At 46.3% G+C, this 26062-nt stretch overlaps 1 protein-coding gene across 1 annotated transcript; it reads left to right on the top strand.

Annotated features, from left to right (window-relative positions):
* The first annotated feature begins 7911 nt into the window (after nt 1-7911).
* LOC115203622 (RNA polymerase-associated protein LEO1) lies at nt 7912-25439 on the top strand. Its single transcript, XM_029768465.1, has 14 exons — nt 7912-8047; nt 8492-8634; nt 8718-8992; nt 9122-9483; nt 11162-11467; nt 12991-13085; nt 14075-14223; nt 14390-14474; nt 16087-16181; nt 17724-17858; nt 21940-22075; nt 24159-24357; nt 24765-24862; nt 25133-25439. Exons 1-14 carry the CDS (start codon nt 7990-7992, stop codon nt 25244-25246), a joined length of 2250 nt encoding a protein of 749 aa, XP_029624325.1. The 5' UTR covers nt 7912-7989; the 3' UTR covers nt 25247-25439.
* The last annotated feature ends 623 nt before the right edge of the window (nt 25440-26062 follow it).

Raw genomic sequence — 26062 nt, 5'->3', positions numbered from 1 at the left:
TGTGCAGTATTTTATAGTTGTACTGAACTGAATTCAGTAACTTTGTATTGTTCCACAAGGTAAACTTATGGTGTAATCAATGTCATTGTTCCAAGAAGATCAATCAGTCTCAACATCATGCATTTATCAGATCCAGAAACAACGCAGGACATCACGCTGGCTGTTCAACAAGTACATAGTTGTTGTGTACTCTGTTCAAGTGGAAATGAATCCAGATCACAGTTGTTGTGTACTCTGTTCGAGTGGAAATGAATCCAGATCACAGTTGTTGTGTACTCTGTTCAAGTGGAAATGAATCCAGATCACAGTTGTGATTACCTTTGAACTCACCTTGGATTCAAAGGGCATTCCCATAGCGATAGTGATACGGGCAGGTCGTTATATACACTGAACAAAAATATAAACGCAACATGAAGCATTTTCAAAGATTTTGCTGAGTTACATTTCATATGAGGAAATCAGTCAATTGAAAAATGCATTAGGCTCTAATCTATGGATTTCACATGACTGGGAATACAGATATGAATATGTTGGTCATAGAAACCTTAAAGTATCTGGCGCGACCACCATTAGCCTCATGCAGCGTGACACATCTCCTTCACATAGAGTTAATCAGGCTGTTGATTGTAGTCTGTGGAATGTTGTCCCACTCCTCTTCAATGGCTGTGTGAAGTTTCTGGATATTGGCGGGAACTGGAATACGCTGTTCTATACGTTGATCCAGAGCATCCCAAACATGCTCAATGGGTGACACGTCTGGTGAGTATGCAGGCCATGGAAGAACTGGGACATTTTCAGTTTCCAGGAATTGTGTACGGATCCTTGCAACATGGGGCCGTGCATTATCATGCTGAAACATGAGGTGATGGTGGTGGATGAATGGCATGACAATGGGCCTCAGTATCTGTTTAAGGTTATTTCTGTGCATTCAAATTGCCATCAGTAAAAGGCAAATTTATTCGTAGCTTATGCCTGCCCATACCATAACCCGACATCAGCAAACCGCTCGCCCACACAACACCATACATGCTGTCTGGGGCGGCAGGTAGCCTAGTGGTTAAACCGTTGGGCCAATAACCGAAAGTTCTACCCCTGAACAAGGCACTTAACCCACTGTTTTCCGGTAGGTCATTGAAAATAAGAATTTGTTCTTAGCTGACTTGCCTAGTTAAATAAAGGTTACATTTTAAATAAAATAAAAAAGTCTGCTATCTGCCTGGTACAGTTGAAACTTCTCCAGTGTGCCTGTTGCCATCAAAGGTGAGCATTTACCCACTGAAGTCGGTTACAACTGAACTGCAGTCAGGTCAAGACCCTGGTGAGGACGACGAGCACTCAGATGAGCTTCCCTGAGACGGTTTCTAACAGTTTGTACAGAAATTCTTCAGTTGTGCAAACCCATAGTTTCATCTGCTGTCCAGGTGGCTGATCTCAGATGATCCCACAGTTTCATCAGCTGTCCAGGTGGCTGGTCTCAGATGATCCCACAGTTTCATCAGCTGTCCGGGTGGCTGGTCTCAGATGATCCCACAGTTTCATCAGCTGTCTGGGTGGCTGGTCTCAGATGATCCCACAGTTTCATCAGCTGTCTGGGTGGCTGGTCTCAGATGATCCCACAGTTTCATCAGCTGTCTGGGTGGCTGGTCTCAGATGATCCCACAGTTTCATCAGCTGTCTGGGTGGCTGGTCTCAGATGATCCCACAGTTTCATCAGCTGTCTGGGTGGCTGGTCTCAGATGATCCCACAGTTTCATCAGCTGTCTGGGTGGCTGGTCTCAGATGATTCCACAGTTTCATCAGCTGTCTGGGTGGCTGATCTCAGATGATCCCACAGTTTCATCAGCTGTCTAGGTGGCTGATCTCAGATGATCCCACAGTTTCATCAGCTGTCTGGGTGGCTGGTCTCAGATGATCCCACAGTTTCATCAGCTGTCTGGTGGCTGATCTCAGATGATCCCATAGGTGAAGAAACCGGATGTAGAGGTCCTGGGTTGGCGTGGTTACACGTGGTCTGGGGTTGTAAGGCCAGTTGGACGTACTGCCAAATTCTTTAAAACGATGGATTATATTAGAGAAATTAACATGCAATTCTCTGGCAACAGCTCTGGTGGACATTCCTGCAGTCAGCATGCCAATTGTACACTCCCTGAAAACTTGAGACATCTGTGGTGTTGTGTAACAAAATTGCACATTTTAGAGTGGCCTTTTATTGTCCCCAGCACAAGGTGCACCTGTGTCATTTTTTTATTTTGTATTTATTTAACCTTTATTTAACTAGGTAAGTCAGTTAAGAACAAATTCTTATTTACAATGACGGCCTACCAATAGGCAAAAGGCCTCCTGCGAGGACGACACATGACAACACAGCAACACATGACAACCCAGTATGGTAGGAACACAACATAACAACAATATGGTAGCAACGCAACATGGTGCAAACATTATTGGGCACAGACAACAGCACCAAGGGCTGTCAGTAACTGTCAGTAAGAGTGTCCATGATTGAGTCTTTGAATGAAGAGATGGAGATAAAACTGTCCTGTTTGAGTGTTTTGTTGCAGCTCGTTCCAGTCGCTAGCTGCAGCGAACTGAAAAGAGGAGCGACCCAGGGATGTAATGATCATGCTGTTTAATCAGCTTCTTGATATGCCACACTATGCTCACTGACAGGGATGTACACACATTTGTGCACAACATTTGAGAGAAATAAGCTTTTTGTGCATATTGAACACTTCTGGGATCATTTATTTCAGCTCATGAAACATGGGACCAAGACTTTACATATTGCATTTATATTTTTGTTCAGTGTAGTTGGAAGGATTCTACAGGAGTGTGTGTACTGTGTGTGTTCTGTCTGTGTGTGTGTGTTCTGTGTGTGTGTGTGTTCTGTGTGTGTGTGTGTTCTGTGTGTGTTCGGTGTGTGTCTGTGTGTCTGTGTGTGTGTGTGTGTGTGTGTGTGTGTGTGTGTGTGTGTGTGTGTGTGTGTGTGTGTGTGTGTGTGTGTGATGTCCTCGAATTAGATCCAGTTTCTGTGATTGTTTGCACATGCCTGCAGGATGATGTCATGAGTGAGATCCAACACATTCCAACACATTCCTCTCTGGGTTAACTGTGGCAGATCTCACTTTCATAATGTGTGTGTGTGTGTGTGTGTGTGTGTGTGTGTGTGTGTGTGTGTGTGTGTGTGTGTGTGTGTGTGTGTGTGTGTGTGTGTGTGTGTGTGTGTGTGTGTGTGTAGCGTTGGATCTGGTTGCCGTAGCGGACCTCTGTGGAATTCTAGCCAGAGGGGAAATGAATGAGTCATGAGTTTCCACTCCCTGAGAAGACAGAGAGAGAAAGAAAGAAAGAGAGAGAATGGAGAACAGATCATGAGAACAGTTCCATCTCACTCTCTCTCTCTCTCTGGTCTCTGTCATGTATGGGGTGTTATCACAGTAGAGGTCTGTACTGTAATAGAAAACAGTTTCCATCTCTCTCTCTCTCTCTCTCTCTCTCTCTGGTCTCTGTCATGTATGGGGTGTTATCACAGTAGAGGTATGTACTGTAATAGAAAACAGTTTCCATCTCTCTCTCTCTCTCTATCTCTCTCTCTGGTCTCTGTCATGTATGGGGTGTTATCACAGTAGAGGTATGTACTGTAATAGAAAACAGTTTCCATCTCTCTCTCTCTCTGGTCTCTGTCATGTATGGGGTGTTATCACAGCAGAGGTCTGTACTGTAATAGAAAACACTGAAGCAGCAGTTGGGTGTAGCCATGGTTACCAGACAAGCTCGCTCTATGTTCCACAGAATATAATATAAACTGATAATAGAAATGGACAAGTTGTTGTCCACCCAGTGTCATACCCAACATCATAATCAAACATTAGAATATCACGAAGACAGATATCAGAGATAGAGATATGGGCCTAGAGATATCAGAGATATGGGCCTAGAGATATCAGAGATATAGAGATATGGGCCTAGAGATATCAGAGATAGAGATATGGGACTAGAGATATCAGAGATATAGAGATATGGGCCTAGAGATATCAGAGATATAGAGATATGGGCCTAGAGATATCAAATATATAGATATATGGGCCTAGAGATATCAGAGATATAGAGATATGGGCCTGGAGATATCAGAGATATAGAGATATGGGCCTAGAGATATCAGAGATATGGAGATATGGGCCTAGAGATATCAGAGATATAGAGATATGGGCCTAGAGATATCAGAGATAGAGATATGGGCCTAGAGATATCAGAGATATAGAGATATGGGCCTAGAGATATCAGAGATATAGAGATATGGGCCTAGAGATATCAGATATATAGATATATGGGCCTAGAGATATCAGAGATATAGAGATATGGGCCTAGAGATATCAGAGATAGAGATATGGGCCTAGAGATATCAGAGATATAGAGATATGGGCCTAGAGATATCAGAGATATAGAGATATGGGCCTAGAGATATCAGAGATATAGAGATATGGGCCTAGAGATATCAGATATATAGATATATGGGCCTAGAGATATCAGAGATATAGAGATATGGGCCTGGAGATATCAGAGATATAGAGATATGCAGAGAAGCCCTTCTCACAGTAGTAAGTGAATTCAGCTGAAGCCAGTAAGACTTGGATCAGTGTTTTGCCTGTGAAGTGATGTCAGGCAAGCAGGAGCTCAGATAAGATTATGACATTTATAGTTCTGTCGTCTGAAATCAGTTTTAATGAGAAGCGTTGCCAGATCAGGCCTGATAGGGTATTACAGCAGTGGAAGTCGCCCCTAATCACAGATCTAGGACCAGATTACTTCACTCCCCAGTCCTAACCATTAGGGGAATGGAAACTGTAGACCTGACCCTAGATCAGTGGTTAGGGACAGATCTGACCCTCGATCAGTGGTTAGGGACAGCTTCTATTTCCTTGAGGAAATAACTGCTCTGGACTCAGTTCATTGTTTTTTTCAAATACACCAGTCCAGTACATTTCTCATAACGTGACATTCGTTAAGCATTTTTCTATTCATTTAATATTCCTATTGATGCGTTCCTATTCCTTCCAAATGTTCTTCTGATTTTTGGTTGCACCTCGTCTCACGTTGGTTGAGCGTCTTCTATTCATTTCCTTATTCATTAAACACATAGGTGTTTGTGTTATTAAATGTGACCATCATTACTGAGTGTGTGGTTTTGTCAGGATCATGGGCAGAGTAGAGGGCGGGGCATAGGACTCTGTAGGCTGTGATTGTAAGTCGCTCTGGATAAGAGCGTCTGCTAAATGACTTAAATGTAAATGTAATTATGTTGAGAATCAACAAACCAACTGGACTGAATCCAGGGTCAAGGTGAACAGGGATGATGTAACACGTACACGGTGTGGCAGCAGTGTGTTTGGTTTCCGGATGTGAAGCATGTGTGCATGTGTGTGTGTATTTTAAAGTCACCCTTGGTCCACCTGTAGTTAAGAGCACAATGTGAGTGATAGAGCATGTTCGTACAACTCCCCTTTCTCTCTTCTGGCAGCAGACAGGGAGTTTGTTCTCTCTCTCTCTCTCCCGCTTTCCCTCCCCCCCTCTCTCTCTCTCTCTCTCTCTCTCTCTCCCTCTCCCTCTCTCTCTCTCTCTCTCTCTCTCTTTCGCTCTCCCTCCCACCTGGCATCACATAAGTAGTTTGTTCTCTCCCTCCCTCCCTCCCTTTCTCTCTCTCTCTCTCTCTCCCTCCCTCTCTCTCTCTCTCTCTCTCTCAATTCAATTCAAAGGGCTGTATTGGCATGAGAAACATATGTTTACAATGCCAAAGCAAGTGAAATAGATCATAAACAAAAGTTCGAAAGGAATAGAGACATTTCAAATGTCATATTATGCCTATATACAGTGTTGTAACGATGTGCAAATGGTTAAAGTCCAAAAGTGAAAATAAATAAACATAAGTATTTACAATGGTGTTTGTTCTTCATTGGTTGCCCGTGTGGCAACAGGTCACAAATCTTGCTGCTGTGATGGCACACTGTGGTATTTCACCCAATAGATAGTGTGGCATCCCGGGAGGTCTACCCCGGGGCTTGGTAATAGAGGGGAGGTACGTGCTGTGACGTTGGCTCCCTCTGCTGGGAGTACACGGTCTGGGCACCCCGACACGGATGGCTCCAAGTAGAGGTAATTAGGGGAAAGTGCCAACCAACCACGGAGGACACATAAAAGGAGCACGGTGGCACACCGTGAGAAAGAACAGAGAGAGACCAACACTGAGTAGAAGCTGAGAAGAAGGACCGAGACAAGCCTATGTGATGTCGTTGTTATGTTTATTTTATTGCCTAGTAAAGTCGCATTTGCTGACTAGAACCTCCCTGTCTCTGTGTTAATCTCATCACGCTCAACCCAACACCCCACGGTTTACCACAATAGTATATCAAAATTATATTTATTTTCAAATTCTTTGTGGGTCTGTAATCTGAGGGAAATATGTGTCTCTAATATGGTCATACATTTGGCAGGAGGTTAGGAAGTGCAGCTCAGTTTCCACCTCATTTTGTGGGCAGTGTGCACATAGCCTGTCTTCTCTTGAGAGCCAGGTCTGCCTACAGCGGCCTTCCTCAATAGCAAGGCCATGCTCACTGAGTCTGTACATATTCAAAGCTTTCCTTAAGTTTAGGTCAGTCACAGTGGTCAGGTATTCTACCACTGTGTACTCTGTTTAGGGCCAAATAGCATTCTAGTTTGCTCAGTTTTTCTGTTAATTCTTTCCAATGTATCAAGTTTTTGTTTTCTCATGATTTGGTTGGGTGTAATTGTGTTGCTGTTCTGGGGGTCTGTTTGTGTTAGTGAACAGAGCCCCAGGACCAGCTTGCTTAGGGGACTCTTCTCTGTAGGTGATGGCTTTGTTATGGAAGGTTTGGGAATCACTTCCTTTAGGTGGTTGTAGAATTTAACGGCTCTTTTCTGGATTTTGATCATTAGCAGGTATCGGATTAATTCTGCTCTGCATGCATTATTTGGTGTTTTACGCTGTACACAGAGGATATTTTTGGAGGTGTTTGTCCCATTTTGTGAATTCTTGGTTGGTGAGTGGACCCCAGACCTCAAAACTGTAAAGGGTTCGATAACTGATTTTAGTATTTTTAGCCAGATCCTAATTGGTGTGTCAAATTTTATTTTCCTTTTGATGGCGTAGAAGGCTCTTCTTGCCTTGTCTCTCAGCTCGTTCACGGCTTTGTGGAAGTAACCTGTGACGCTGATGTTTAGGCCGAGGTATGTATAGTTTTTTGTTTGCTCTAGGGCAAAGGTGACTAGAAGGAATTTGTGGTCCTGGAAACTGGACCTTTTTTGAAACACCCTTATTTTTGTCTTACTGAGATTTACTGTCAGGGCCCAGGTCTGACCGAATCTGTGCAGAATGTCTAGGTGCTGGTGTTGGCCCTCCTTGGTTGGTGACAGAAGCACCAGATCATCAGCAAACATTTGACTTCAGATTCTAGTAGTGTGAGGCCAGGTGCTGCAGACTGTTCCAGAGCCCTCACCAATTAATTGATATATATATGTTGAAGAGGGTGGGGCTCAAGCTGCATCCCTGTCTCACCCCACAGCCCTGTGAAAATAAGTGTTTTTTTCCCATTTTAACCACAAGCTTGTTGTTTGTGTATATGGATTTTATAATGTATGTTTTTCCCCAACACCTCTTTCCATCAATTTGTATAACTGCAGTTATTCTGCAATTACTGCGTCCAAAATACCACAGTCGACTGCAGATACTGCACTTTTATTGCAGTTTCAAAACGGCAATCTTTTTGGTAAGGGTTAAATGATAAAATAACACAATGATTCCCATTAACGTATTAATCTGATGCATGTTTACATGCACCTTATTTCATAGCGCTCATCTGCCGCCACCTGGTGGATACTCAACGCAGTTAGTCGTGCATTTCTGTGTGGTGCTGAACTGGGAAACTACATCTGCAAAAGCGCTAATCTGTCACTTCCGGTTCGTCTTCAACCAAAGAAATGGCGGACATGGACGAACTGTTCGGGAGTGATGGGGACAGTGACAACGAACAAAGAGGTGAAGTTAGCCATCAAAGTGCTGTTCAGAAAAGTTAGCTAAATACGTCTAAAGTTACGCTAGATGAATAGCTTCATGCAGTTACAGCTAGCAAGCTAGCTAATGTGCTAAGGCCGGTTGGCTGATGCTAGCTAGCTAAGCTAACGTTAAGTAGCTAACAAGTAGCTAACGTTAGTAAAGAGGACCTTTGAGAATATCCATCAACAACCTAACCAGAACCAAAAAAGCCAGTACATACTTGGTCCAGCACATTAACGTTAGCTAGCTAACCAACCAAGCTCTCCATAGGGCGTGCGTGCGTAGCTAACGTTGGTATTTGTGTTTATTTACATGCATGTACATTTCCACTCTGCTGAAAGCTAACATTACTGTGTGTGTGTGTGTGTGTGTGTGTGTGTGTGTGTGTGTGTGTGTGTGTGTGTGTGTGTGTGTGTGTGCGTGCAGTGGTCTCAGCAGTGGCGTCTGGCTCTGGTTCAGGTTCTGAATCTGAGCCGGAGATGCCCAGGTCCCGTTCCCATAGTAACGCCTCCGGCAGCGACAGCGGGAGAGATGATGATGGACAAGACGGGGGAAAGCCCAACACCAAGGTGAGGTCCAGTTGTTTCAGTACATAGACACACAGGAAACAATCTTAGCCTCAATAATGACATGGTATAACTCTATGAACCAGGAGCTGTTTGGGGATGACAGTGAAGAGGAACGCCATAGCCGACACAGCGACAACCAATCAAACCTGTCAGAACGCTCAGGAAACCAGTCGGGCGCCAGCATGCACTCGGAGCCCGAGGACAATGACCAGTCAGACGCGGAGCAGCACAGTGGGTCGGAGAGAGGGCACCGGGAGGAAGAGGAGGAAGATGGAGATCGAAGGTCAGAGGCAGGCAGTCCAGTATCGGGGGCGGGGAGCCCCAGGTCTGGGAGGGGCAGTGCTCGCTCTGAGAAGAGGTGAGGAGGAATGATTATGGAATGGTTTTATATAGGCTAGTGCTTTTTCACCTGTTATTAAAAGCACTTTGAGTGAAAACAAATTTCATTGGAATCTATGTAATGCATAATAACTTGTTTTCCCGCCAGTATCCATAGCGACCCCGGCACCCCCCATTCGGCGCCCGGCACCCCCCACTCGGCCCCCCGGTCTGTTCCCGGCACCCCCCTGTCAGACCCCGGCACCCCCCTGTCAGACCCCGGCACCCCCCTGTCAGACCCCGGCACCCCCCGCTCAGGGCCCGGCACCCCCCGCTCAGGGCCCGGAACCCCCCACTCAGATGGGGAGGGGTCAGGCAAGGAGAACCAATCAGATGATGAAAAGTGGGGAGGAGGGGCTAAGAGTGACCAATCAGAGGATGAGGAGGAGGAGAAGAAGCGGCACCAATCGGACGAAGAGCGAGAGATTTCTGATGAGGATGTGGCGGGGCACAGGAGCAGGAAGAAGTCAGGTATTGAAGAAAGTGTGTGTGTGTGGTCTGAAGGACCTTCCTCTAGCCACTCACTAGATCAGCCTTGGAGTTTGAAAAGAAAACTGTTGCAACCTTCAGCAACATCTGCTTTACAATTGTATTAATGTACCGCTACTCTATCAGGCTTTATCAATATGATATTGTTGTATCACATCCTATATGCCATTGTTTGCTGCTGTGCCCTTGAACAAGGCACTTAACCCCCCACAACAGCAGCTCCCTGGGAACCCAGTCTGGCAGCCCCCCTTACCTCTAAAAAACCTCTATACAGTGCATTCTGAAAGTATCCAGACCCCTTGACTTTTTCCACATTTTGTTACGTTACAGCCTTATTCTAAAATGGATTAAATCATTTTCCGTCATCAATCTACACGCAATATCCCATAATGACAAAGAAACTGAAATATCACATTTACATAAGTATTCAGACCCTTTACTCAGTACTTTGTGTAAGCACCGTTAGCAGCGATTACAGCCATGAGTCTTCTTGGGTATGACGCTACAAGCTTGTCACACCTGTATTTGGGGAGTTTCTCCCATTGTTCTCTGCAGATCCTATCAAGCTCTGTCAGGTTGGATGGAGAGCATCGCTGCACACTTTTTTCAGGTCTCTCCAGAGATGTTGGATCGGGTTCAAGTCCGGGCTCTGGCTGGGCCACTCAAAGACATTCAGAGACTTGTCCCGAAGTCACTCCTGCGTTGTCTTGGCTGTGTGCTTAGGGTCGTTGTCCTGTTGGAAGGTGAACCTTCGCCCCAGGCTGAGGCCCTGAGCACTTTGGAGCAGGTTTTCATCAAGAATCTCTCTGTACTTTGCTCCATTCATCTTTCCCTCGATCCTGACTAGTCTCCCAGTCCCTGCCGCTGAAAGACATCCCCACAGCATGATGCTGCCACCACCATGCCTCACCGTAGGGATGATGCCAGGTTTCATCCAGACGTGACACTTGGCATTCAGGCCAAAGAGTTCAATCTTGGTTTCATCAAACCAGAGAATATTGTTTCTCATGGTCTGAAAGTCCTTTAGGTGCCTTTTGGCAAACTCCAAGTGGGCTGTCATGTGCCTTTTACTGAGAAGTGGCTTCTGTCTGGTTACTCTACCATAAGGGCCTGATTGGTGAATTGCTGTAGAGTTGGTTGTCCTTATGGAAGGTTCTCCAATCTCCACAGAGGAATTATGGAGCTCTGTCAGAGTGACCATCAGGTTCTTGGTCACCTCCCTGACCACGGCCCTTCTCCCCCGACTGCTCAGTTTGTCCGGGCGGCCAGCTCTAGGAAGAGTCTTGGTGGTTCCAAACTTCTTCCATTTAAGAATGATGGAGGCCACTGTGTTCTTGGGGACCTTAAATACTTCAGAAATGTTTTTGGTACCCTTCCCCAGATCTGTACCTCGATACAATCCTGTCAAAATAATTTAATCAATTTTAGAATAAGACTGTAACGTAACAAAATGTGTAAAAAGTCAAGGGGTCTGAATACATTCAGAATGCACTGTATTTATATGTGTCTTTTCAGAGGGGGGTTGGGTTAAAAGGGAAGTAACATTTCGATTGGACCTTGTGTGCAATTAACCAGTAAAATGATCTTAAATCTTTGTTTGAGCAATGACTGAAAGTCTACAGGAGAATTCTAATAATTAAATGATGTGTGTGTGCTTCAGAGTCTGCGAAGGGCAGTGACAGCGAGGATGACTTCGTCGGACGGAAGAACAAGAAGATGGCGTCTGCCTCAGACTCTGACAGCGATGTTGGAGCCAAGAAGAAGATGGCGTCTGCCTCAGACTCTGACAGCGACGTTGGAGCCAAGAAGAAGATGGCGTCTGCCTCAGACTCTGACAGCGACGTTGGAGCCAAGAAGAAGTTGGCGGCTTCTGCCTCAGACTCTGACAGCGACGTTGGAGTCAAGAAGAAGATGGCGTCTGCCTCAGACTCTGACAGCGACGTTGGAGCCAAGAAGAAGGGAAAAGGTAAACCTAGATCTGAAGGCTGGTTGCAACAATAACTTTCCCAAAAATCCTTGGTTTTCCAGAAATCCTGGTTGGAGGATTCCGGATTTCCTGCTTATCCCCGCCTGAATCCGGGAGTCTTCCAACCGGGAATTCTGGAAAACTTGTGTGTTTTAAAAAATGCAACCCTAATCTGAAGAGTCCTATATGTGCTCTCCTCAACGCATACTAGAAGAGAAGATCCAAGGTTCCTCCCGGTGTAGGCTTGGCCAGTATATATCATATATACCAGGGATCATCAACTAGATTCAGCCGCGGGCCAATGTTTTTAGGAAAAAAAATTATTGAGTGGGTGTTCCGGCAGGGGGCCGGAACATAATTACAAATAATTTGTAGACTGCAAATTGACCACAAAAACCCAAACGGATATAATATTTGACTAAAACATAATCATTTCAAACCTGCTTACATTTGTATGTATAATGCATGGGAATACTTGGGAACTGATTTTCCGAAATTAAAATCACTTGGAGCTGATTTCCTGGTGTTTTTAGTCTTTTATGTTAAAAAATTTAACATTTCTCAACTTGGGGGGCCAAATAAAAACCATTTGGCCTGTGGGCAGCCATTTGAGGAACCCTGATATATACCGTGTACCGGGGTATTTGTAAATAGCCACAGGATGGGTTTGCAATACCGTTGTAACTATCTCATTTATTTAATAAATTAGAATATTTGTAGCTACTTTTTATGTTATGAAATACAGTACCTGCAGTCAACTTGTGCAATACGTTTGGTGATCTGCTTTATCTCCTGTCACATTATTTTACATTATGAAGCTTATCGGTAGTCCCCAGTTATGTGGTGAGACCGGAGCCTTGAGTCACTCACTGTTGTGCATCATGAGCCAGGAAATGTAGTTATACACATTTGACAGCTAAATATCTCATCACTATTGAGTAGACTGTCTAAAAGGTGCTAAATGCTCTGCAGTTTTGCATTTGGTTTGCTAATTTAGTAGCTAGGTATCTAGCTAAGTGGTTAGTTTCTTCCAAAATCAAGTGATGCTTGGTAACAGCAGAGAATCCCCTCCTGGATCAGGAGAATCCCCCTTGCTGTCTAGTATTTGTTTTGTGCATGCAGCAAACTGTGAGTAGCATTTTTGAGTTACTTTTATAACGTTATGAGCTGAGATGTCTGTTCTGCAAATAGTTTGTCAGAGACTACAAAATGTTCGCAATGCGCTCGTTAGCATTTAGCTAGCATTCACTATGGGATTTCACATGTGCTTATTAGCATTGGTAGCCTCATATTGCAGAGGCTTAGTGGGGTTTGATAATAGCGCCCCTTGTGTTCAGAGCCGGTATTACTGAATATCCCATGATGGCACAAGGTCGGTATGACAGTCTGGATACCACCCAAGCCTACTCCGATGCACTTTGAGAAGGAGGCGGGGGAGTCAGGGTATAATCCCTCCATGTTCAACTCCTACCTGTTACGGGTCAAAGGTTAGGGGTCAGGACTCATCTCTATCTCTTCCTCAGGCAAGAAGCCAGCAGCAGACGACCTGTTTGGAGAGGCAGACGACATCTCATCAGACAGTGATGCTGAGAAACCCCCCACTCCAGGACAACCCCTGGTGAGACATACTTTACCCCCCCACTCCAGGACAACCCCTGGTGAGACATACTTTACCCCCCCACTCCAGGACAACCCCTGGTGAGACATACTTTACCCCCCCACTCCAGGACAACCCCTGGTGAGACACACTTTACCCCCCCACTCCAGGACAACCCCTGGTGAGACATGCTTTACCCCCCCACTCCAGGACAACCCCTGGTGAGACATACTTTACCCCCCACTCCAGGACAACCCCTGGTGAGACACTTTACCCCCCCACTCCAGGACAACCCCTGGTGAGACATACTTTACCCCCCCAATTCCAGGACAACCCCTGGTGACACATACTTTACCCCCCCACTCCAGGACAACCCCTGGTGAGACATACTTTACCCCCCCACTCCAGGACAACCCCTGGTGAGACATACTTTACCCCCCCACTCCAGGACAACCCCTGGTGAGACATACTTTACCCCCCAACCCCAGGACAACCCCTGGTGAGACACACTTTACCCCCCCACTCCAGGACAACCCCTGGTGAGACACACTTTACCCCCCCACTCCAGGACAACCCCTGGTGACACATACTTTACCCCCCCACTCCAGGACAACCCCTGGTGAGACATACTTTACCCCCCCACTCCAGGACAACCCCTGGTGAGACATACTTTACCCCCCCACTCCAGGACAACCCCTGGTGAGACACACTTTACCCCCCCACTCCAGGACAACCCCTGGTGACACATACTTTACCCCCCCACTCCAGGACAACCCCTGGTGAGACATACTTTACCCCCCACTCCAGGACAACCCCTGGTGACACATACTTTACCCCCCCACTCCAGGACAACCCCTGGTGAGACATACATTACCCCCCACTCCAGGACAACCCCTGGTGAGACATACATTACCCCCCCACTCCAGGACAACCCCTGGTGAGACACACTTTACCTCTGCATGTTACAATAACTAATAATGAAGCATGTCTGTGTGTGTTTCTCTCCCCAGGACCAAGAGGATGGAATGGAAGGGGAGCAGGCTGAGGAGGAGCCTGTCCCAGAGACTCGTATCGAGGTGGAGATTCCTAAAGTCAGCACTGATCTAGGATCAGATCTCTACTTCGTCAAACTACCCAACTTCCTCTCTGTTGAGCCCAGGTTAGACTCACCCCAGCTGGTCCCAGTTCACTTCCTGTCCCCCCCTCCCTGACCCCTAACCCTAACCATTCCATGTTTTCAGATTTGAAGGGTCTGGATAGGTAGAAGCAGTGTCTTCACTCTGAACTGTGTGTATGATGTGATGTGTGTGTTCCTCTCTGTTCAGACCCTTTGACTCCCAGTACTATGAAGATGAGTTTGAGGATGAGGAGATGTTGGATGAAGAGGGACGGACCAGGCTCAAACTGAAGGTGTGTGTGTGCCCTGTGTGTGTGTGCTCAGTTCCTGCGCTGTGTGTGATGGGACGGTGTTGTGTGTGTGATGGGACGGTGTTGTGTGTGATGGGACGGTGTTGTGACGGTGTTGTGTGTGATGTGACGGTGTTGTGTGTGATGTGACGGTGTTGTGTGTGATGGGACGGTGTTGTGTGTGATGGGACGGTGTTGTGTGTGATGGGACGGTGTTGTGTGTGTGTGTGTTGTGACGGTGTTGTGTGTGTGTGTGTGTGATGTGACGGTGTGTGTGATGTGACGGTGTTGTGTGTGATGGGACGGTGTTGTGTGTGATGGGACGGTGTTTTGTGTGTGTGTGTGTGTGATGGGACGGTGTTGTGTGTGTGTGTGTGATGGGACGGTGTTGTGTGTGTGTGTGAGATGGGACGGTGTTTGTGTGTGTGTGTGTGTGTGTGTGTGTGTGTGTGATGGGACGGTGTTGTGTGTGTGATGGGACGGTGTTGTGTGTGTGTGTGTGATGGGACGGTGTTGTGTGTGTGTGTGATGGGACGGTGTTGTGTGTGTGTGATGGGACGGTGTTGTGTGTGTGTGTGTGATGGGACGGTGTTGTGTGTGTGTGTGTGTGTGTGTGATGGGACGGTGGTGTGTGTGTGTGTGTGTGTGTGATGGGACGGTGTTGTGTGTGTGTGTGTGTGTGATGGGACGGTGTTGTGTGTGATGGGACGGTGTTGTGTGTGATGGGACGGTGTTGTGTGTGTGTGTGATGGGACGGTGTTGTGTGTGATGGGACGGTGTTGTGTGTAATGGGACAGTGATGTGACGGTGTTGTGTGTGTGATGTGACGTGTTGTGTGTGTGTGTGTGATGGGACGGTGTTGTGTGTGTGTGTGTGATGTGACAGTGTTGTGTGTGTGTGTGTGATGTGACGGTGTTGTGTGTGTGTGTGATGTGACAGTGTTGTGTGTGTGTGTGATGTGACGGTGTTGTGTGTGTGTGTGTGATGTGACGGTGGTGTGTGTGTGATGTGACGGTGTTGTACGTGTGTGTGTGTGATGTGACGGTGGTGTGTGTGTGTGATGTGACGGTGTTGTGCGTGTGTGTGTGTGATGTGACGGTGGTGTGTGTGTGTGTGATGTGACGGTGGTGTGCGTGTGACGGTGTTGTGCGTGTGTGTGTGATGTGACGGTGGTGTATGTGTGTGATGTGACGGTGTTGTGCGTGTGTGTGTGTGATGTGACGGTGTTGTGCGTGTGTGTGTGTGATGTGACGGTGGTGTGTGTGTGTGTGTGTGTGTGTGATGTGACGGTGGTGTGCGTGTGACGGTGTTGTGCGTGTGTGTGTGATGTGACGGTGTGTGTGTGTGTGATGTGACGGTGTGTGTGTGTGTGATGTGACGGTGTTGTGTGTGTGTGTGTGTGTGATGTGACGGTGTTGTGTGTGTGTGTGTGTGATGTGACGGTGTTGTGTGTGTGTGATGTGACGGTGTTGTGTGTGTGTGTGTGATGTGACGGTGTTGTGTGTGTGTGTGTGTGTGATGTGACGGTGTTGTGTGTGTGTGTGTGATGTGACGGTGTTGTGTGTGTGTGTGATGTGACGGTGTTGTGTGTGTTGTGACGGTGTTCTGTGTTCAGGTGGAGAATACTATCCGGTGGAGAGCCAAGAAAGACGAGGAGGGGAACGAGAGCAGAGAGAGTAACGCCCGCATCGTCAAGTGGTCTGATGGCAGGTCAGCATACACACACACACACACACACACACACACACACACACACACACACACACACGACCGCAAGATCCTCAGAGGGCTAGACGAACAGGAGTAACGCTGGACAGCTGATGAAGAGGAGTAACGCTGGACAGCTGATGAAGAGGAGTAACGCTGGACAGCTGATGAAGAGGAGTAACGCTGGACGGCTGATGAAGAGGAGTAACGCTGGACGGCTGATGAAGAGGAGTAACGCTGGACAGCTGATGAAGAGGAGTAACGCTGGACTCCTGATGAAGAGGAGTAACGCTGGACAGCTGATGAAGAGGAGTAACGCTGGACAGCTGATGAAGAGGAGTAACGCTGGACAGCTGATGAAGAGGAGTAACGCTGGACAGCTGATGAAGAGGAGTAACGCTGGACAGCTGATGAAGAGGAGTAACGCTGGACAGCTGATGAAGAGGAGTAACGCTGGACTCCTGATGAAGAGGAGTAACGCTGGACTGCTGATGAAGAGGAGTAACGCTGGACAGCTGATGAAGAGGAGTAACGCTGGACAGCTGATGAAGAGGAGTAACGCTGGACAGCTGATGAAGAGGAGTAACGCTGGACAGCTGATGAAGAGGAGTAACGCTGGACAGCTGATGAAGAGGAGTAACGCTGGACAGCTGATGAAGAGGAGTAACGCTGGACAGCTGATGAAGAGGAGTAACGCTGGACAGCTGATGAAGAGGAGTAACGCTGGACAGCTGATGAAGAGGAGTAACGCTGGACAGCTGATGAAGAGGAGTAACGCTGGACAGCTGATGAAGAGGAGTAACGCTGGACAGCTGATGAAGAGGAGTAACGCTGGACAGCTGATGAAGAGGAGTAACGCTGGACAGCTGATGAAGAGGAGTAACGCTGGACAGCTGATGAAGAGGAGTAACGCTGGACAGCTGATGAACAGGAGTAACGCTGGACAGCTGATGAACAGGAGTAACGCTGGACAGCTGATGAACAGGAGTAACGCTGGACAGCTGATGAAGAGGAGTAACGCTGGACAGCTGATGAAGAGGAGTAACGCTGGACTCCTGATGAAGAGGAGTAACGCTGGACAGCTGATGAAGAGGAGTAACGCTGGACAGCTGATGAAGAGGAGTAACGCTGGACAGCTGATGAAGAGGAGTAACGCTGGACAGCTGATGAAGAGGAGTAACGCTGGACAGCTGATGAAGAGGAGTAACGCTGGACAGCTGATGAAGAGGAGTAACGCTGGACTCCTGATGATTATGCTTGAATGAATAATTAATACATTGATTTGACCATGGGAAATGTGTGTTTACGTGTGTATGTATCTGTGGATGTGTTCTGTCTCCACAGCATGTCTCTCCACCTGGGTAACGAGGTGTTTGATGTGTTCTGTCTCCACAGCATCTCTCTCCACCTGGGTAACGAGGTGTTTGATGTGTTCTGTCTCCACAGCATGTCTCTCCACCTGGGTAACGAGGTGTTTGATGTGTTCTGTCTCCACAGCATGTCTCTCCACCTGGGTAACGAGGTGTTTGTGTTCTGTCTCCACAGCATGTCTCTCCACCTGGGTAACGAGGTGTTTGATGTGTATAAAGCTCCTCTCCAAGGAGACCACAACCACCTGTTCATCAGACAAGGGACTGGACTACAGGGACAGGCTGTGTTCAAGACCAAACTCACCTTCAGGTAACACTGTCTATACACACACACACACACACACCTTGCTTGCCCTTTGTCTGAGCCCCAACCCAAAGCTCTGAAAGACATCATGCACCGATACAGGAACACCTTCTGTCCAGATGGACTAGTGAACAACACAGTATCTAGGCTGAGCTCCGTCCAGATGAAAAAGTGAACAACAACACAGTATCTAAGCTGAGCTCCGTCCAGATGGAATAGTGAACAACAACACAGTATCTAAGCTGAGCTCCGTCCAGATGGACTAGTGAACAACAACACAGTATCTAAGCTGAGCTCCGTCCAGATGGAATAGTGAACAACAACACAGTATCTAAACTGAGCTCCGTCCAGATGGAATAGTGAACAACACAGTATCTAAGCTGAGCTCCGTCCAGATGGAATAGTGAACAACAACACGGTATCTAAGCTGAGCTCCGTCCAGATGGACTAGTGAACAACAACACAGTATCTAAGCTGAGCTCCGTCCAGATGGAATAGTGAACAACACAGTATCTAAGCTGAGCTCCGTCCAGATGGAATAGTGAACAACACAGTATCTAAACTGAGCTCCGTCCAGATGGAATAGTGAACAACAACACAGTATCAAAGCTGAGCTCCGTCCAGATGGACTAGTGAACAACAACACAGTATCTAAGCTGAGCTCCGTCCAGATGGAATAGTGAACAACAACACAGTATCTAAGCTGAGCTCCGTCCAGATGGACTAGTGAACAACAACACAGTATCTAAGCTGAGCTCCGTCCAGATGGAATAGTGAACAACACAGTATCTAAGCTGAGCTCCGTCCAGATGGACTAGTGAACAACAACACAGTATCTAAGCTGAGCTCCGTCCAGATGGAATAGTGAACAACAACACAGTATCTAAGCTGAGCTCCGTCCAGATGGACTAGTGAACAACAACACAGTATCTAAGCTGAGCTTCGTCCAGATGGAGTAGTGAACAACACAGTATCTAAGCTGAGCTCTGTCCAGATGGAATAGTGAACAACAACACAGTATCTAAGCTGAGCTCCGTCCAGATGGACTAGTGAACAACAACACAGTATCTAAGCTGAGCTCCGTCCAGATGGAATAGTGAACAACACAGTATCTAAGCTGAGCTCCGTCCAGATGGACTAGTGAACAACAACACAGTATCTCAGCTGAGCTCCGTCCAGATGGACTAGTGAACAACAACACAGTATCTAAGCTGAGCTCCGTCCAGATGGAATAGTGAACAACACAGTATCTAAGCTGAGCTCCGTCCAGATGGAATAGTGAACAACACAGAATCTAAGCTGAGCTCCGTCCAGATGGACTAGTGAACAACAACACAGTATCTAAGCTGAGCTCCGTCCAGATGGACTAGTGAACAACAACACAGTATCTAAGCTGAGCTCCGTCCAGATGGACTAGTGAACAACAACACAGTATCTAAGCTGAGCTCCGTCCAGATGGAATAGTGAACAACACAGTATCTAAGCTGAGCTCCGTCCAGATGGACTAGTGAACAACAACACAGTATCTAAGCTGAGCTCCGTCCAGACGGAATAGTGAACAACACAGTATCTAAACTGAGCTCCGTCCAGATGGAATAGTGAACAACAACACAGTATCTAAGCTGAGCTCCGTCCAGATGGAATAGTGAACAACAACACAGTATCTAAGCTGAGCTCTGTCCAGATGGACTAGTGAACAACAACACAGTATCTAAGCTGAGCTCCGTCCAGATGGACTAGTGAACAACAACACAGTATCCAAGCTGAGCTCCGTCCAGATGGACTAGTGAACGACAACACAGTATCTAAGCTGAGTTCCGTCCAGACGGAATAGTGAACGACAACACAGTATCTAAGCTGAGCTCCGTCCAGATGGAATAGTGAACAACACAGTATCTAAGCTGAGCTCCGTCCAAACACGTCTTATCTGAGAGATCAGAACAGAGTGGGTTACTGTCTACCTTAAGCCAAGCTGCTTACAATAAAAGTATTAGAATAGAACGGGGTTTGTTTTGGAAATATTAGAATAGAATGGGCTTGTTTTGGAAATCATGTGGCTCAGTTGGTAGAGCATGGTGTTTGCAACGCCAGGGTTGTGGGTTCGATTCCCATGGGGGACCAGTATGGGAAAAAAAATTATGAAATGTATGCATTCACTACTGTAAGTCGCTCTGGATAAGAGCGTCTGCTAAATGACTAAAATGGAAATGGAAATATTAGAATAGAACGGGACTTGTTTAGGTAAATTATTACAATAGAACGGGACTTGTTTTGGTACAGTATTAGAATGGAACGGGACTTGTTTTGGTACATTATTACAATAGAACGGGACTTGTTTTGGTAAAGTACTAGAATAGAACGGGACTTGTTTTGGTACAGTATTAGAATATAACGGGACTTGCTATTGTAATACTTTACCAAAACAAGTCCCGTTCTATTGTAATGCTTTACCAAAAAACGGGACTTGTTTTGGTAAAGTACTAGAATAAAACGGGACTTGTTTTGGTAAAGTACTAGAATAGAACGGGACTTGTTTTGGTAAAGTACTAGAATAGAACGGGACTTGCTATTGTAATACTTTACCAAAACAAGTCCCGTTCTATTGTAATGCTTTACCAAAAAACGGGACTTGTTTTGGTAAAGTACTAGAATAGAACGGGACTTGTTTTGGTAAACTATTAGAATAGAACGGGACTTGTTTTGGTAAACTATTAGAATAGAACGGGGCTTGTTTTGGTAAAATACTAGAATAGAACGGGGCTTGTTTTGGTAAAATACTAGAATAGAACGGGACTTGTTTTGGTAAAATACTAGAATAGAACAGGACTTGTTTTGGTAAAGTATTACAATAGAACGGGACTTGTTTTGGTAAAGTACTAGAATGGAACGGGACTTGTTTTGGTACAGTACTAGAATGGAACGGGACTTGTTTTGGTACAGTACTAGAATGGAACGGGACTTGTTTTGGTACAGTACTAGAATGGAACGGGACTTGTTTTGGTACAGTATTAGAATGGAACGGAACTTGTTTTGGTACATTACTACAGTAGAACGGGACTTGTTTTGATAAAGTACTACAGTAGAACGGGACTTGTTTTGGTACAGTACTAGAATAGAACGGGACTTGTTTTGGTACAGTATTAGAATAGAACGGGACTTGTTTTTGTACGTTATTAGAATAGAAAGGGACTTGTTTTTGTACGTTATTAGAATAGAACGGGACTTGTTTTGGTACAGTATTAGAATAGAACGCGACTTGTTTTGGTACAGTATTAGAATAGAACGGGACTTGTTTTTGTACGTTATTAGAATAGAAAGGGACTTGTTTTTGTACGTTATTAGAATAGAACGGGACTTGTTTTGGTAAAGTATTAGAATAGAACGGGACTTGTTTTGGTACAGTACTAGAATAGAACGGGACTTGTTTTGGTACAGTACTAGAATGGAACGGGACTTGTTTTGGTACGTTATTAGAATAGAACGGGACTTGTTTTGTTACGTTATTAGAATAGAACGGGACTTGTTTTGGTACAGTACTAGAATGGAACGGGACTTGTTTTGGTACAGTACTAGAATGGAACGGGACTTGTTTTGGTACATTATTAGAATGGAACGGGACTTGTTTTGGTACATTACTACAGTAGAACGGGACTTGTTTTGATAAAGTACTAGAATAGAACGTGAATTGTTTTGGTACAGTATTAGAATAGAACGGGACTTGTTTTGGTCAAGTACTAGAATAGAACGCGACTTGTTTTGGTCAAGTACTAGAATAGAACGCGACTTGTTTTGGTACAGTATTAGAATAGAACGGGACTTGTTTTGGTACAGTACTAGAATAGAACGGGACTTGTTTTGGTACAGTACTAGAATAGATAGGGACTTGTTTTTATACGTTATTAGAATAGAACGGGACTTGTTTTGGTACGTTATTAGAATAGAACGGGACTTGTTTTGGTACATTATTAGAATACAACGGGACTTGTTTTGGTACAGAATTCTGAGAGTCTGTTCCTCTTTCAGTCTGAAGGAATAAACATGAATATCTGATTTGAGATAAAGCTATTATTGTGTGTTTTCTCTCCAGACCCCACTCAACAGACAGCGCCACCCATAGGAAGATGACCCTCTCTCTGGCTGACCGCTGCTCTAAGACCCAGAAGATTAGAATACTGCCCATGGCTGGACGAGACCCTGAGTCTCAACGCAACGAGATGATCAAGGTAACATGTACCTTCAGGCTCTGATCAGGCCCTACACCCAAACAAGGGCACTGCGCTCATCCACCTCTGGCCTGCTGGCCCCCCTACCTCTGACGAAGCACAGTTCCCGCTCAGTCCAGTCAAAACTGTTCGCTGCTCTGGCACCCCTATGGTGGAACAAGCTCCCTCACGACGCCAGGACAGCGGAGTCAATCACCACCTTCCGGAGACACCTGAAACCCCACCTCTTTAAGGAATACCTGGGATAGGATAAAGTAATCCTTCTAACCCCCCAATTTGTAAGTCGCTCTGGATAAGAGCGTCTGCTAAATGACTTAAATGTAATGTAAATGTAACACACACTGGACTGTGTGGTTTCATATAGGATGTCATGTAATAAGGTTAAGAGATGTGTGGTGTAATGTTGGCAGAACTACACTCAACAAAAATATTAACGCAAAAATGCAACCATCTAAAAGATTTTACTGAGTTACAGTTCATTTAAGTAAATCAGTCAATGAAAATAAATTCATTAGGCCTTGATCTATGGATTTCACATGACTGGGAATACAGATATGCATCTGTTGGTCACAGATACCTTAGATAAAGAAAACCAGTCAGTATCTGGCGCGACCACCATTAGCCTCATGCAGCGTGACACATCTCCTTCACATAGAGTTGATCAGGCTGTTGATTGTGGCCTGTGGAATGTTGTCCCATTCCTCTTCAATGGCTGTGTGAAGTTTCTGGATATTGGCGGGAACTGGAACACGCTGTTCTATACGTTGATCCAGAGCATCCCAAACATGCTCAATGGGTGACATGTCTGGTGAGTATGCAGGCCATGGAAGAACTGGGACATTTTCAGCTTCCAGGAATGGTGTACAGATCCTTGCAACATGGGGCCGTGCATTATCATGCTGAAACATGAGGTGATGGCGGTGGATGAATGGCACAACAATGGTCCTGAGGGTCTCGTCACAGTATCTCTGTGCATTCAAACTGCCATTGATAAAATGCAATTAGGTTCGTTGTCTGTAACTCATGCCTGCCCATACCATAACCCCACCGCCATCATGGGGCACTCTGTTCATAACGTTGACATCAGCAAACTGCTCGCCCACACAACGCCATCTGCCCGGTACAGTTGAAACTTCTCCAGTGTGCCTGTTGCCATCAAAGGTGAGCATTTACCCACAAGTCGGTTACAACTGAACTGCAGTCAGGTCAAGACCCTGGTGAGGACGACGAGCACTCAGATGAGCTTCCCTGAGACGGTTTCTGACAGTTTGTACAGAAATTCTTCAGTTGTGCAAACCCATAGTTTCATCTGCTGTCCAGGTGGCTGATCTCAGATGATCCCACAGTTTCATCAGCTGTCTGGGTGGCTGATCTCAGATGATCCCACAGTTTCATCAGCTGTCCTGGTGGCTGGTCTCAGATGATCCCACAGTTTCATCAGCTGTCCAGGTGGCTGATCTCAGAATTCTCTAAAACAATGTTACGGAGGTGCTTTATGGTAGAGAAATTAACATAAAATTCTCTGGACATTCCTGCAGTCAGCATGCATATTGCCCGATCCCTCAAAACTTGAGACATCTGTGGCATTGTATTGTGTGACCAAACTGCACATTTTAGAGTGGCCTTTTATTGGCCCCAGCACAAGGTGCACCTGAGTAATGATCATGCTGTTTAATCAGCTTCTTGATATTCCACACTTGTCAGATGGATGGATTATCTTGGCAAAGGAGAAATGCTCAGTAACAGGGATGTAAACAAATTTGTGGACAACATTTGAGCGAAATAAGCTTTTTGTGCTTATGGAACATTTCTTGAATCATTTATATCAGCTCATTAAAAACATGGGAGCAACACTTTCCATGTTGCGTTTTATATTTTTGTTCAGTATAATAACTAGTCTGTAGACGAGACAGAATTTCTGTTGTTACTAGAAGCACTGACTGGGCTTCTATTGCTGATTACAGTCTCCTATGTTTTCTCAGAACATTTCAAATAGACAGGACGACACCTTACCTCATTTGAGGGGTTAAAATGTTGACCCGTCTCCTCCTGCTCCTCCCTTCCTCTCTCCCTCCCCCTACAGAAAGAGGAGGAGCGTCTGCGTGCGTCTATCCGCCGTGAGGGCCAACAGCGGCGGATGAGAGAGAAGCAGCACCAACGAGGTCTGAGCGCCGGTTACTTGGAGCCTGATCGCTATGACGACGATGAGGAGGGGGACGAGTCGGTCAGCCTGGCCGCCATCAAGAGCAAATACAAAGGAGGAGGAGGAGGAGGACTGAGGGGTGAGGACACACACCATATCTAAACAGAGACACATCCAGGTCAAATACAAGGGCTGAGGAGACAGCGAAAATGTTTGTATTTGCTCATGTTAATGCATTCTCTCCCTTTCTCTACACCGTCTCCCCCTCCTCTCTTCCCTCCCCCTCCTCTGCTCCGTCCCCCTCCTCTGCTCCGTCCCCCTCCTCTGCTCCGTCCCCCTCCTCTCTTCCGTCCCCCTCCTCTCTTCCGTCCCCCTCCTCTGCTCCGTCCCCCTCCTCTGCTCCGTCCCCCTCCTCTGCTCCGTCCCCCCCTCTCTTCCGTCCCCCCCTCTCTTCCGTCCCCCTACTCTGCTCCGTCCCCCTCCTCTCCTCCGTCCCCCTCTTTTCCGTCCCCCCCTCTCTTCCGTCCCTCTCCTCCCTCCATATAGAGGAGCGTGCTAGGATCTACTCGTCTGACAGTGATGAGGGTTCTGATGATGATAAAGCCCAGAGACTGCTCAAGGCCAAGAAACTAGACTCTGACGAGGTGAGACACACACACACACACACACACACACACACACACACACACACACACACACACAGGTGTTAGTATAGTGAGAGAATGGAGAGATGAGTTGTGACAGAGGGTGCAGTCCTATGATCTACCAGCAGAAGACAGTGTGAATCACTACATATAGGAATCTAGTTCAGGTAACAAAGCACTTTGAGGCAGATCTGAAGTGAGTCAAATCACATTTTTCCTGTCTCTCTCCCCCCTCCCTCTTTCTCCCCCCTCTCTCTCCTCTCTCTGTAGGAAGGGGAGAGTTCAGGGAAGAGGAAGGCTGAGGAGGATGACGAGGAGGAAGTGGAACCCAAGAAGGCAAAGAAATACGTCATCAGCGATGAAGAGGAGGAAGATGATGAATGATGTCATTTTTCTTATCATACCACTGTATTATCAGTGTTTTGTTATATCCAATGCGTCGCGATGTAGACCTAAACGTTTCATTTGTAGTTTGTATATTTTCTAATGATGACTGTGTGTGAGAGAGAGAGAGAGAGCTCTGTACAGCTGTAGGAATAAAGAGAAGATGAACTAGGTGTTTATCTCAATGACCAAACCTCAGTCTCTTTGTTATGATTATTTTTTAAAGTTTTACTTTTGTTTTTGTTTTGAGATGTCCATTTTCTAATGGAGGTTAAAGATGGAGAGTTGAAAGGGGGAGGGGAAGGACTGTCTGACCTCTTCACTAACAGTAGATACTGTTCAATCCATCTGGCACAGGAGAGGGAGAAGTGGAGGATGAGGATGGGTAAGAGAGGAGAGGGGGGTTAGTGACCAGTCTTTGTGAAGATCTCATTCTCCTCACGTCCTCTCTCCTCGTCTCCTCAAAACCAATTGGATCAGAAATGGGGTTTGAGAAGGTGACGAGGAGTATAGAATTGAGATTGAGGAGTATAGAGGGAGAATGGAGAGAGCGGGGAGAAGGAGGAGAATGGAGGGGGGAGGAGTAGAATGGAGAGAGGAGAGGGGAGGAGAATGGAGATGGGGGTAAGGAGAGAGAGGGGGGGAAATGAGAGAGAGGGGGGGAATGAGAGAGAGGGGGGAATGAGAGAGAGGGGGGGAATGAGAGAGAGAGAGGAGGGGTAAGGAGAGAGAGGGGGGGTAAGGAGAGAGAGGAGGGGTAAGGAGAGAGAGAGAGAGGAGGGGTAAGGAGAGAGAGAGAGAGGAGGGGTAAGGAGA

The sequence above is a fragment of the Salmo trutta genome, chromosome 12, assembly GCF_901001165.1.
Source record: "Salmo trutta chromosome 12, fSalTru1.1, whole genome shotgun sequence".
In the NCBI taxonomy this organism is placed as follows: Eukaryota; Metazoa; Chordata; class Actinopteri; order Salmoniformes; family Salmonidae; genus Salmo; species Salmo trutta.
This window is presented reverse-complemented; position numbering and strand designations above follow the sequence as displayed.